This window comes from Nicotiana tabacum, chromosome 3 (assembly GCF_000715075.1).
Source record: "Nicotiana tabacum cultivar K326 chromosome 3, ASM71507v2, whole genome shotgun sequence".
Classification (NCBI taxonomy): domain Eukaryota; kingdom Viridiplantae; phylum Streptophyta; class Magnoliopsida; order Solanales; family Solanaceae; genus Nicotiana; species Nicotiana tabacum.
Window position 1 is genome coordinate 126,514,468 of NC_134082.1, and position 14,663 is coordinate 126,529,130.

A 14,663-nucleotide genomic window follows, 5' to 3' on the forward strand; every position below is an offset into this window, starting at 1 on the left:
ATGCTTAACATAATTGTCAAGTCCAGCACCATCAGAAGAGACTACAAATTTAAATTGTGTTGTTTGCACTAGGCATGTTTTGAAGACTGGAATGACGAAGACATTTTGTTCTGCTACCCAAACACTTTATCCTTCGTTAACCCCTTTTGAGCCTTATTTATTCTCCTTTCATACCCCTCGTTCGGAATTAGTAGCAACGAATAGAATACGCAAGCGCGGCAGGTAAACAAAAAAAATTGATAACAAAAAAAAAAAAAAAAGTCAAATGAAAAAGAGGAATTGGGAACTACGTTTGACCTGATTCCTCAAAGAGGATACGTAGGCGCTTCACGGCTCGGTCATAATTTTAAAAAATGAAAAAATTTTAATTAAGATATCCCCAAGCAAGAAACTGGGGCAGAGGTTGCGTTCGTTGTAAATAAATCTAATTCCGAAGGTTGTAATTAATAACCCAAAATTAATGCATTTTTGAGCCTTTAATACCCTTTTTTTCTAGCTCTATCCAAAAACCCACATTACGGTCCAAAGAAAGACCTTCTGATCAGTTTTCAAAAATGCCAAGTCAGACAAATGAAGAGTCTTACCGGCGAACATAACATTCTGTTTCATAGCAGAAAGGACTCTAATCTCCAATAGAAAGAGTCATACCAGCAACACTCCAAATCCCCAGCTGGAGAGGGATATAAAACGAGAGAGTCTTATTGGTGAAAACCTTCACAGGCACCATAAGGCGATGAAAGCTGAGAGAAAACCCCAAAATGAGAGAGACTTAACAGTGAAAATCATTCGGGCACTACAAGTCGAATAATATTGAGAATCAGATGGGGAATCGCCAATTGAAGATCTTGAAAGATGATTGACGGTAGAGGATAGGCCACATACGCATGTCATGGCCATTAGAGTCGGTATCTGCATTTGATAGGTTTTTATTTATAGTTTCTTTTGTAAAAGAGTCATCGTTTCCTTTGTCTTTTATTTTGTTTCTGTTATCTTTCTCCTTTCATAAAAAATTTTCCCCAATAGAGTCTGTTCGGTCAGAACAAGGATGAAATGACTTCAAAATATGCCATCAGCTTTCCAAGATGAGATCTGACTAGTATATCCGAATGGTATAGTCAACAAGGAACAAGCGCGGGGTCAGTGTCAAAAAAGATATCCCCAGCAAAGGGAATTGACAAAAGGATTGACGAGCGTCAAGAGAGATATCCTTGCCAAACCCAAGGTTATAAACCTCAAAGGTCAAGGCCCATGAACAGAGCAAGGAGAGCAGTGAGCATAATTTGGCGAAATCCATACTAGACTAAAAGGTCGAGGAAATACCAGTTTCCGAGCTATGTCACAAAAGAAGAGGGATACCCCCAGTAGGAAGGGATTATCCCCAGCACATAATATCATCCCCAACAAGTTGTGGAACACAGAGCAAGGAGGGAGAAAGGGAAAACCATCCCAGCAGGAGTATCACAACTAACCACCACTTTTAAACTAACAGTTTCTGTTTGACTTGAAACAGGTGAAGGAAATGGCATTGATGCAGAAACGCATGCCACAAGGGATATTATCAAACTGGGGCAGAAAATTTTCCTTCCATTTAGAAAATTTTCTGGAAGTCAGGTACCCTCAGCTGATAACATTTTACCCCCAACAGGTAAGTAAATAATTCCCCAACAGTATTATCCCTAGCAGTTGCGAGGAGTCCAACACAAGGTTGGAAAGTCGGTATCCTCAGCGGTTCCTTTCAGGGAAAGGCAAAACGACTCTCAAGGGAGGTAGTCTTCGAAGGAAGAAGCTATGCGAAAAAAAGAGAATAAAATCAAAAAAGAAGAATAAAAAGATAATAATGAAAAAACAAAAAAAAAGGGTAAAAAGTCATCCCCATCTAAATAATCCCCAACAGTTTCGAGGGAGGACAACACAGGTAAGTAAATAATTCAAAAAAAAAAAAGCGAAGGTTTCATTAATAGGAGACGCACTTCCTAGTTTGAAATCATTAGAGTTCTACCCATAGGAGATGCATTTCCTCCTAAGTTCGTTTTAGTTGCACCAATAGGAGATGCATTTCCTCCTAAGTTTTAGTTTTACCCATAGGAGATGCATTTCCTCCTAAGTTCGTTTTAGTTGCACCAATAAGAGATGCATTTCCTTCTAAGTTTTAGTTTTACCCATAGGAGACACATTTCCTCCTAAGTTTATGTACTGCCCATAGGAGACCCATTTCCTCCTAAGTCTAGTTTTACCCATAGGAGATGCATTTCCTCCTAAGATTGTTTTAGTTTCACCCGTAGGAGATGCATTTCCTCCTAAGTAGTTGTTAAAGATAAAAACAAAAAAAAACATAAAAAAAAAGATACCGAAAAAAAGAAAAAACCTAGTCTGATGAACCTTCTCCTAGGATCAAAATCTTAGTTCGATGAATTTTTCTCCTAAGATAGAAACCTAGTCTGACGAACCTTCTCCTAGGATCAAAATCTCAGTCTGATGAATCTTTCTCCTGAGATACCAAAAAGAAAAAACCTAGTCTGATGAACCTTCTCCTAGGATCAAAATCTTAGTCCGATGAATTTTTCTCCTAAGATAGAGACCTAGTCTGACGAACCTTCTCCTAGGATCAAAATCTCAGTCTGATGAATCTTTCTCCTGAGATACCAAAAACAAAAATGACCTAGTCTGACGAACTTTCTCCTAGGATCAAAATCTTAGTCCGATGAATTTTTCTCCTAAGATAGAGACCTAGTCTGACGAACCTTCTCCTAGGATCAAAATCTTAGTCTGATGAATCTTTCTCCTAAGATAACCAAAAACAAAAAATCTTAGTCTGACAAATCTTTCTCCTAAGATACCAAAAAGAAAAAACCTAGTCCGATGAACCTTCTCCTAGGATCAATATCTTAGTCCGGTGAATTTTTCTCCTAAGATAGAGACCTAGTCTGACGAACCTTCTCCTAGGATCAAAATCTCAGTCTGATGAATCTTTCTCCTGAGATACCAAAAACAAAAATGACCTAGTCTGACGAACTTTCTCCTAGGATCAAAATCTTAGTCCGATGAATTTTTCTCCTAAGATAGAGACCTAGTCTGACGAACCTTCTCCTAGGATCAAAATCTTAGTCTGATGATTCTTTCTCCTAAGATAACCAAAAACAAAAAATCTTAGTCTGACGAATCTTTCTCCTAAGATACCAAAAAGAAAAAAACCTAGTCTGATGAACCTTCTCCTAGGATCAAAATCTTAGTCCGATGAATTTTTCTCCTAAGATAGAGACCTAGTCTGACGAACCTTCTCCTAGGATCAAAATCTCAGTCTGATGAATCTTTCTTCTGAGATACCAAAAACAAAAATGACCTAGTCTGACGAACTTTCTCCTAGGATCAAAATCTTAGTCCGATGAATTTTTCTCCTAAGATAGAGACCTAGTCTGACGAACCTTCTCCTAGGATCAAAATCTTAGTCTGATAAATCTTTCTCCTAAGATAACCAAAAACAAAAAATCTTAGTCTGACGAATCTTTCTCCTAAGATACCAAAAAGAAAAAAACCTAGTCTGATGAACCTTCTCCTAGGATCAAAATCTTAGTCTGATGAATCTTTCTCCTAAGATACCAAAAAGAAAATGACCTAGTCTGACAAACTTTCTCCTAGGATCAAAATCTTAGTCCGATGAATTTTTCTCCTAAGATAGAGACCTAGTCTGACGAACCTTCTCCTAGGATCAAAATCTTAGTCTGATGAATCTTTCTCCTAAGATAACCAAAAACAAAAAATCTTAGTCTGACGAATCTTTCTCCTAAGATACCAAAAAGAAAAAAACCTAGTCTGATGAACCTTCTCCTAGGATCAAAATCTTAGTCTGATGAATCTTTCTCCTAAGATACGAAAAAGAAAAGACCTAGTCTGATGAACCTTCTCCTAGGATCAAAATCTTAGTCCGACGAATTTTTCTCCTAAGATAGAGACCTAGTCTGACGAACCTTCTCCTAGGATCAAAATCTTAATCTGATGAATCTTTCTCCTAAGATGCTAAAAAAAAACATTTTGAAAAAAAAAGAAGTCATTTTTCCTAAACAGGCGCCCACCTGAATAACGAGAGGAATACATTTCAGTTTTACTTTCAAGTGTTGAAATTGAGAGCCCGCCCATACTAACGGAGGCATACATTCAGTTTTTACTTTCAAGTATCGAAATTGGGAGCCCGCCCATAATAACAGAGGCATACATTTCAGTCTTTACTTTTCAGGTGTTGAAATTGGGAGCCCGCCCATAATAACAGAGGAATACATTCAGTCTTTAAATTTCTTGCTAGGCGCCCACCTGTATAACAAGGGAATACATCCTAATCTAGTGTTTAGTTCACTCTCAGCACTGCATCAGTAGTGTCAGTGGGCTACGATTTTGCTAACGACTCACAAACCTTCCCAGTGCAAACTGGGTTAGGAAATTTTGTTTGTTTTGATTGTTTTGATTGTCAGGGACCCGCCTGTAGAACGGAGTTTGTGGTATGTCAAAGATCGAAGAAGTCAGGAGTCCGCCTGTCAAAGATCAAGCAGTGACCCACTGGAAAGCAGAAGGATTACAACAGAAATCCCCAGCATTCAATCCAAGTTAGAAGCTCGCCTCAAGAATGCGAGTCAACAGTCTGAGAGGGTCAACAAAAGCTAGTCACAAAAGAAAAAAAAAAGAAGAAGAAAAAAGAAAAAGAAAAAGAAAAAAAATGAATGAATCCGAAGCACGGAAGTGGAGAACGGATGAGATCTGCTCAAGAACTAGCGCCTACAACTAGCAAGTATCAAGATTCAAATCCAAAGTCTGTATGAAGCACCATTCAAGACTCAAGACCAAGTTTCAGAAGACTTGAAGATAGGAATCCTTGTAACAAGTAGCTGATAGGTTTAGTTAGTCTTTTTCAGTTTTCATTTTGTTGTAATGACAGGACCGCGGACCGGAACCTCAACGGAACGGCACCTCGATCGGCTCTCCACCTCGGTACACTTCACTATCTCTCTCATCCCGAACTACACGTGGCCTGATTCCTGTATAACCAAGGATATGTAGGCAGCTCAGATACCAGGGCTCGGTCACAATCCCTCCCTTTCCTTAAGTGTAGTCCTTCCAAGTAATGGTCGGGTCAAAAACACGGCTAGTCGTTCTTTGTCGGAAAACTCTTCGTGTTTCCAGTCAAAGAGGGGCAGCTGTAAGCACGTGATTTTTGACCCTCCCCGGGAATTTTTACGTCCTTAAGCTTAAATATCTAATTTAGGACTAGTATAGCCATTTTAACTATTTTTACTTTATTTCGTTGCAAAAGAAATTTCAAAAAAATATATATATAAATTTTAGTTTATGTATCTCTCATAAACTTGAAAAAATACAAAAAAATTGTACTTTATTTTTGTACTTTATAATTTCGAAAATTACAAAAAAAAAATATAATTAAGGTTTTGTAGTCATTTTAATTTGGAAAAAATACAAAAAATATTACCTCATATTTTATCCTAATATTTTAAAACAAAAATTACAAAAAAAAAATAGTTTTATTAATATTTTGTAGCTATTTTAAACCTTGAAAAATATTTAAAAAGATATAGTTTTGTTTAAATACTAGTCTTATTTTTGGTAGTTATTTTTGCTTACATAGGACTAGTTAAGCAACGTGTTCCTATTTCTCGGGTCCGGGCAAAAGAATAATATTCGGGTTTAAACTACCCGGTTTTAGGCCTAATTTTCGGACCTAGCCCATAATAAACAGTGTCCAGGACACATGGGGAACCCCACCACGCGTGGGGGACATATGCCTTGAACCCCACCACGCGTGGGGCTCAATTTTTTGAGGGCAAACCATGTCAAATACACGGACTACACATTTGACAAGAGGAGGATTTTTGAATGGACAAACAGACTTTGGAAATTTTGAAGGGGAACGACTACTGTTCACGCTTCTTCTTCAAGAAGAAGAAGAAGCAAAAAAACCCTACGAGCTCACTCCTCCATTACTACCAGAAACCAGCCCTTCCACCACCCAAAACCACCATAAACAACACCTCCATCACCACCAGTCACCTTCCCCGGCACCCCTACGGTCGCAAACCCTCCCCGACGCCGGAACAGCAGCTTCCCTCCCGTCACAGCCTCACAGTCGACAAAACCAGTCCCAAAACCAGCGTCAAACTCAGCGAAACCACCTCCTTCCTCACCCAAACCAGTCGAAAACCCTATTCCAAACACCAACACCAAACAAGCCTGTTCGTCGCCCCAGCTGCCGGAACCACCGGAGCCCCGTCGAGACCCACCACTGTTTTCGCCTCCTGCTGTCCACCGTCACCACCAGCTTCCAACCAGCCCCCATGACCATTTCTCCTCCCCCATCGTAACCAAAAACCATTGTCGCCCCAGCTCCCTCTCCGCCTCTCGACCCTACTGTCGAATGCTTGCCCCGACGACACCAGCCCCCTCATCATCATTTTCCGGTCGACAACCACCCAACCCAGCTCCTTACTCGCATCCAAACGATCCCTTTCTGTGGCATGTCCTCGAGCTAGCCTACTGCGTCGCAAAATCCAGCAGTAGCAACAGTTTTGGTCCAAGCTTTCTATTTCATCGAGGTCGTCTTTGGTCGTCTTTGGTTCGTCGAGGTCCGGTACGTTGAGCTTGACGTCGAAGTTCCGTCGTTCCGTTATTGGAGAGGTGTCCGACATTTGTCGGTCCAGTTGGTTGTTGTTCTTGCTTCAAACAGGTGCATACACATTTCCAAACTTGTTATATTTGCTTAAATGGAATGAAATGATATGGATTTCCTATGTACTGTTTGTGTATTGGATTTGTTGAATATCGGATTTCCTATTCTGAAAGGTGTTAATTACTTAGTTTGTCTTAATAGTTGTTTATACATGTGGTAGTAATGTTAAAATTTTAGTAGCAATTTTAATTCCGCAGAAAAATACACGCTTCATCAAATGAGTTCAATTTATAACCCATGAGCTTGTGAAGTAGCAAAAAAGAAACGTAGTTATTTTAGTCTTGCCCCTTTTTCTAAAAAAAAAAGAAAATAAATAAATAAATAGAAAACGAGACTAGCTTCGCCAAATAAAAATGTACAGATTGCGAAGCCCTCTAAATGTATATATTAAATACTTAGATTCCGGGACGGGCCGTTTAGCAAATTTCACGGCCCGACCCAAAATAATAATGCGCTAGTTGTTTTAGGCGCGGCTTTAATAATTTAATTTCCCTAAACTCGGGTGCACATTTATGTGACCCAAATCCAAATCTCAACGGAGTCGAAATATGTCTCTAGTCACGGGCGCATTGATTGTGGTGTGGCCCGAGATGCATTTCCATGACGTTGCAAATTTCTTTAAAAAAATAAGAATGAGATGAGCCTCGCCGAATAAAAAATACAAATTGCGGGGCCCTCAGTAAATACTTGTTTTAAATTACTTAGAATTCAGGAGGGCCGCTTAGTGAATTTCGTGGCCTTCCCAAAATAATAACGCGATAGTCTCTTTAGGCGCGTGTTTAATAACCTATTTTCTTAAACTTGGGTGTGCATTTCATGTGACCCAAATCCAAATCTCAAAACATCAAATAAAATGCGTTCCGGATTGTGGGTGCATTTCATGTGACGCAGTCCAAAGACGTGTTTTAAGCGATGTTCACATTCTTGTAAAAACAATAATAATAAAGCGGTTAAAAGTTAAAATTTGCACATAGATTCATACTTGTATAAAATCAGATAATCAAGCCGAATATAACAATTGAGCGACCGTGCTAGAACCACGGAACTCGGGAATGCCTAACACCTTCTCCCGGGTTAACAGAATTCCTTATCCGGATTTCTGGTACGCAGACTGTAATATATAGTCATTATTTTCCTCGATTCGGGATTAAGATTGGTGACTTGGGACACCCTAAATCTCCCAAGTGGCGACTCTGAAATAATTAAACCAATCCCGTTTCGATTGTCTTTTAATTGGAAAAAACTCCCCCTGCGCCCCTCGGGCGCGGAAAAAGGAGGTGTGACATGTAGAACTAAGAAAAAATTTATAAGTAATTACCAATCTTAGTTTATGGGCCGTAAAAGTAATCGAACCTCCTGTGTACAACGAGCCACCTTTACTAGAGGCACAGTTTGTCTTTGCTTGTTCACTCTTTGCCTTCCATTCTGCAGTATTCAATTTCTCAAGAAGTTTATCCCAAATATCTTTTCTTAACCAGTCCGGTATTTTATCGGAATTCCGAGCAGCAAACATAGTATCTTTAAATGAGATATTTAAAATAATTTGATTTATTTAAACTGGTTACAAAGTTATACTCTTTTAGTAGTGGTAGTTACTTAATATCTAGTATAATATAGATCCCTGCTTATCTAAAAAAAATTCCCTTGACATAACTAAATGTGAATTGTTTTTAGTAGAATTCGTTTGGACATAGATTTTGGCTGATTTATTTTAAAAAATAAAAAATATTATTTCTTCCTAGAATTTGATCAGTTTTTGGGTGAAAATATTTATTTCATTCAAAAAATTTAGATTTTTTTCAAATAAAATATATGTTTAAATACAATTTTAACTTCTAAAAATTATTTTTCAATACAACTTTATTTTTTTTAAGTTTCAACCAAATGTATGCTAAACCCTAGCTTACAAGAAAGTGGATTAGACTTTAGACCTCCAACACCTCAACTTCATAGCGATAAGTAGGTCTTTTGTCCTTGTAGAATGCATATCATCCACAAATATTTAGTTTACTTCATATCATTTGCTATGGATATTTACTTCAACTCAATTCCTTATCTTCTTCTTTAAAATTCAAGCATTTACAACGATCTCTATCTATTAAATATTATTTGTTGTATATGCTATCATCTTAAATTGATGTTAACGTAGTTGAGTCTTTTGCCCATGATAACTTTCTCACTCCAATTTTAAAGTATTATAGGACCTTCATATTAGTTATATGACCTCCAGTAATATTTAGGATCTTCCTATCGCCTGACTTCAGCTGAGATTCATTAATGTTTATTAGTGAATTCGACAATCATATCTCTTATACAGCTCAATCAATTCAAATTCTTTGTCAACAAATAGATTTAATTTATTTATGCAATCGAATCGATATGAATGTGAAATTGTCGTTGTGAAGTATGAGCATCTAAACAATACTTAGTTTATAGACATTAATAAAATAACACTTTAAGCCTATCCAATTTTTTAAACATACCTCTTGTAATATTTCTTGATTTAATAAGCATATCAATAACATAAATTCCGAGGGTGTCTACTCGAAGTTGTTCAAAAAATCCTGTCATTATCAAAATCCGTTTCTTTGTTTAACTCTACTGCCAAATTAAATAATCCCAAGTTGATTAACAAAATTGTTATGGCATCTTCCTTGATTCCCAACTTCTGTTCCTATTTCCTTTTAATTACCACTTTCACTAATCAAAGTGCGCTACTTTAAAGTTAGGTAAAGTCTAAACAAGATCTACTAGTGGCCAATTAATCATTATTTATTTACGTATTTAGAGACAAATATGGACATGGTCATACTGATACTTAATTAATTGCAATTTGGCATTCTAAAGATTCCAAGTTTCTGGTTGTTTCTAGATTAAATTATCAATACTTTAATTTGATGGTTGATGAAACTGTTGGCAACTAATTAAATTACATTCTATGGGCACAAACAGACACGGTATATTCTTTGAACAGCAAGTACAATCACGTTCACTATTTTCAACATCTTAGGAATTTTTAATGTGTTTACTCACACTAATTAAACTCACATAAGAAATAAAAAATAAAGTATACCAGCACAATAATTCATAACAACCAACTAAATTAAGATATTGAATTTGTCTAAGGGCGCACACATAATATATGGACATTAATTTATTTTATTTTTTAAGAAAAAAAGTTAAAATTCCATTGCCATTTTGATGAGGAAATCCATGAGGTAGAAATAAAACAACCAAACCTGAGCAAGAGCCGGTCCTTTTGTTTCTTTTTTATTTTCTTTCTATTCGTCCTATCTCTCATAAATATATTTTTTTTGTGAATAGACCTAGAAAAAGATTCACTCACTCTAGTGTTTGCATCAACTCAATAAATAAATATGTTTATAGATAAATTATCATCATTAGTTAATGTATATTCCTTAACGCATTAACTCATATTCTTCCTTTACTTTTATCGCTAATCGTGATAAAATTGTATATGTAGTTTGATGCGAGTAAATTTTTTCCTATGGCCTCTTAGTTATGTATAGTGGTTTGATTGGGACAATAAACCATTAAAGCGATTTAAGAGATGAATTCCTATCCTAAAAAGTACTTAAAACCCAACTTTTACGAATTTGCTTATCGCTAGATTGACAATTCGTATTTAAAGAGAAGCCCTCTTTTTAGATAGTAGGATAGTAAGGTGGTAAAACTTGAATAAATTAGCACCGTACGTGATTATAAGGACCCGTTTGTCCGTATACTTTTTTTTCTTCTTATTTTTCGAAACTCGTCTTCAAAATACTATTTGGTTATTTATTTCATTGACTAGTCGTTAAAAAACCTTTTTATTACGGTTATGAATGTTTTATGGAATAGAAATTTATTAGGATAAATTTTAAAAGTTATTGAAGATGAGTTCTAAATTTAAAAAAAGTAATTGTGAATAAATAAGCACAAGTATACTTGGCCACCCATGTTGTACAGGTGCATTACAAGTGGTGAGACAGCCGACCAACTTGGTAATCGGTTTCACGCATAAACTAAGACAACATTTCCCTAACGTGGGCCAATAAATCTAGTAGCCACCTTCATTAGATTGAGTCTAAGAAGTACTAGCATATATTCTATTGAGACAAATTATATTGTACAAAAACCACATTGGGAGAGGAGTGCCCTTCAAACAAAAAGGTACTTATATTTCCATAGTTGCCAATTAGGGCAAAGTAATCTTGACCTTTGGGAAGCCATGCCGGTCAAAAACTTGTACTTATATTTTTGTATTGAATATTTGCATTGGAATCTCAATAAATTCGAATTGAAATATAAAATTTTCTGATAAATATAACTTTATACTTTAAGGCTCAAACCTAAAATTCTCCTTTTAACAATAAAGACGTACTTACCATGTTACTTGGTCAAAAACTTGTTGCAGATCATGTTTTAAAATTAAGGACAAACCTTTCAATCAATCCAAAGTCGAGATGGGAAATAGATAATTGCATGTGATGGAGTTATAAGAGTCTTGTTCTTCAAATTCCCAGTGGCCGCCCACTCTTTAAAATATTACTACTGTAGTATAATTGCTGCAATTTAAACATTGCCAATTAAGGTTCCACCACTTGCTTCTTTCCTCGTGGATTTCACGTCCAAATCATGAACTTCCTTTCTTCTTTTTTTAAACATTGTTAACAGTTAACGCAATATTATGTCAAATTAGACCGTCCGACTTCTTAAACAAGTTGATAATATTAATATTGTACGTATTATTTAAAATATGGAATATAGTTGCGCATAGTTTAGCTAGATTTTTGTTGTCTCTTTTACATGTTATTTCTTGGAAGAATTTTCCCAAATTGAATTGTAAATATTGCTATGACATCCGTCGGATAACTTTTCTTTAAAAAAATATCGTAGTAGTATGATAGATGCTATTTTTCTTGGAAAAATAAGACCAACCAATTTCCTCTTTCATACTACAGATGTCATACTATTGGAGTAGTATGATAGTTGGATCAAATATGTTCGCTTTTCTTTTTTTACTTGTGATTTCATTGACCCAAAGGTCCAAAGGTCATGAAGTTAATATTTACGTATAAACAGTACTACAAAAATTACAAGTATTTGTTTTCAAAATTATCCTTAAAAAAATTCAGTAGCCATTGTCCATTTTAGTACAAAAAATTTCTCCTAAGTGAGCGTTTGGACATAAGAATGGTAAAAAAAAAAAATTCAAGTGAAAATGACATTTGAAATTTTGAGTTGTGTTTGGTCATGAATATAATTTTGGGTTGTTTTTGAAGTTTGGCGAGTGATTTGAGCGAAAATTTTGAAAAACAGATTTTTGGAGTTTTTTGAATTTTCGAAATTTTCCAAAATGCATGAAAATTGAAAAATTTATGAACAAACAGTGATTTCGAAAAAAAGTAATTTTTTTTTTGAAAAAAAGGGAAAAAATATTTATTATGTCTAAACGAGCTCTAATTCTACCTGCCATTAGCAATAGGCGCGTGGATGACATTCATTATAGTATTTCCCGGTCGAATTTAGAATAAAAAGTTCATTAATAAATTAAATAATCTTAATTTGCGGTCATTTTAAATAAACCCTTGGAAAATTTATAAGTAATTAATTTACTCCTATATTATGGGTTCCAATGAAATCGGTGGCCCACGGGTTCCGTCTCCTCCCCCGCCCACAGACAGAAATTCAAAACCGTCAACCAATTCGCCGGTTTTCCCACCCCATAAGCGGTTTTCTTCGTGGAACACGACTTTCCCGTAAACCGGGAGCGCTTTAAGATGGGGGCCACTAAAATGGTGCTTGTGGGCCCGCGTCTCTCCACGATATGTGGCAATTCGACCGCACTCTGACACTCTCATGTGACATCCACGCGCTTCATCCTCCAATTTTTTTTGTTTTTACTTGCATGGCACCGAGCCCCAATGCTTCCTATTTCATCTCCACCTGTCTATTCTTTTCAGAACAAGATGCCTTCTCCATTTGCCATTTCAAGCTTCTGCTTTACTGTTCCTAAAGTAAAAGCAGCTGCTTTTTTGGACCATTTGTAGAAACAAAGATTGAATCCTTTTGGACCTAAGTTAATAACCAACCAATAAAATTGTCAGGTCGACTATAGTGATTGGGGTGTGAAAAGCACGTAATTGAAACGAGAGTGTGTTATGGCTTTGCAGTTGTGTTATTTTAAAATCAGTATGAGCCTTTATTTTTTATTTTTTACACAATAAGGTGGTGGTGCAGCTCCCTATTCCAGGAATGTGGAAAACCTGGTTTTCAATAGAAATATACTGCTATTCTTCCTCTCGAGACAAACCCACTGCGCCTCTAGTAATCCCACAAAATAAAACCAAAGGGGGTTCATATATAAGTCTCATGCATCTTCTCATCTTTAACTCATAAAAATCTTCCCTTCTCTATAGACTATAAATATAAAATACTTCTCTTGTCAAACAAATATCTAAATTTGCCAAAATTACTAAAAAATGCGGATGAGTTGCAATGGTTGTAGAGTTCTTCGAAAGGGCTGCAGCGAAAGTTGTAGTATACGGCCATGTCTTCAATGGATCAAAACTCCCGAGTCTCAATCCAACGCTACTGTTTTCCTCGCAAAGTTTTACGGCCGTGCTGGCCTTATGAATCTTATTAACGCCGGCCCTGATCATCTCCGTCCTGGTAAATGACTGTTCTGGACTCTCAAAACAAGTTATATTAATTATTCAAGTCCATGCATGCGTATTAGTAGTTTAGTACGTACTTTATAGTTTAAACTTTACTAAATTTTTTGTTTTCTATGTTTGCAGCTATATTTAGGTCATTACTATACGAGGCTTGTGGCAGAATAGTGAACCCAATATATGGATCCGTGGGGTTATTATGGTCTGGAAATTGGCAGCTTTGTCAAAATGCGGTGGAAGCAGTACTCAAAGGAGCTCCAGTTACTCCTATAGCTTCTGAAGTTGCTGTAAACAACAACGGTCCTCCTTTGAAATTGCCGTACGACATTAGGCATATTAACAAAGATGACAACGCTATCAAGTCAAATGATCTTCACCGGGTCAGGACTCGATGTCGATTGAAGCGCTCAGCTACTAATACAAAAGCGACAAAAGCTAACCCGGTTTGTTCCGGGTCGGGTGATGAATCCGCCCTTGAGAAAGTTAACGGGTCTACAAGCCACGACTCTTCATTGAGTCACCAGTCTGAAGCTGCGGCAGTGTCGGCTCCAAATGCGCAATGCGAAAGCAGGGAGATTGAGAGTTTACAGTCCGCAGAGATGGCCGAAGCTGAAGATTCAACTGCAGTCGAACCTGCTTCCGTATCTCAAGTTGACGACCGAGCTGAAGACGGCGAAATCGAACTGGAACTGACTTTAGGCTTTGCGCCTTTTGCAACGTCTCACGGTAAGCCGAAGGATACGAAACGGAGTGAAGCTGTTCACTTGCTAGACGCCGCCGGAGAATGTAAAATGGAGCTGGGCCTTACTTTCCGTTGTGATCAATTTTGTTGATCAGTAGATTTTCTTTGTAGACCATTTTTACGCGTGTTACATTTTTGTCCCTTTTGGTTTACCTTTTTGTCCTCTAGCAACTACAGAGTATATGTACAAATTCGACTATATATACTTGAAAGAAAAAATTATTTCTTGGAAACCAAAAGCGAAAGAATTTCCTCTTAAAGTTATATTGTTCCTGATCAGGGCGTTAACATTTGGAAAAATGATTCAAAAATATCCTTAATATATTAAAAATAATTCATAAATGTCTCCTGGGTTAAAAATGCCTTTAACGTTATTTTTAAAATTAAAAATGGCCTCCTTTTAATAGAATCATGATATGGCAATATGGCATTATTACATCTTTAAATTATATATATGGCCTTGATTTATTGGTCCATGTGGATTCTTGATCCAATTTAAAGGACCCAGCCCGCATAT

At 36.6% G+C, this 14,663-nt stretch overlaps 1 protein-coding gene across 1 annotated transcript; it reads left to right on the forward strand.

Moving 5' to 3' along the window:
- The first annotated feature begins 13,009 nt into the window (after positions 1–13,009).
- On the forward strand, positions 13,010–14,298 carry LOC107814437 (LOB domain-containing protein 41-like). The gene is made up of 2 exons (XM_016639851.2): positions 13,010–13,402; positions 13,531–14,298. Exons 1-2 carry the CDS (start codon positions 13,213–13,215, stop codon positions 14,235–14,237), a joined length of 897 nt encoding a protein of 298 aa, XP_016495337.1. The 5' UTR covers positions 13,010–13,212; the 3' UTR covers positions 14,238–14,298.
- Positions 14,299–14,663: the final 365 nt, after the last annotated feature.

What these genes read in the sequence shown, in the direction of transcription:
- LOC107814437 (XM_016639851.2), top strand. Translation starts at nt 13,213, where the DNA reads ATGCGGATGAGTTGCAATGGTTGTAGAGTTCTTCGAAAGGGCTGCAGC. An exon ending in CCCTGATCATCTCCGTCCTG is followed by an intron (nt 13,403 to 13,530) that starts GTAAATGACTGT and finishes CTATGTTTGCAG; the next exon opens with CTATATTTAGGTCATTACTA.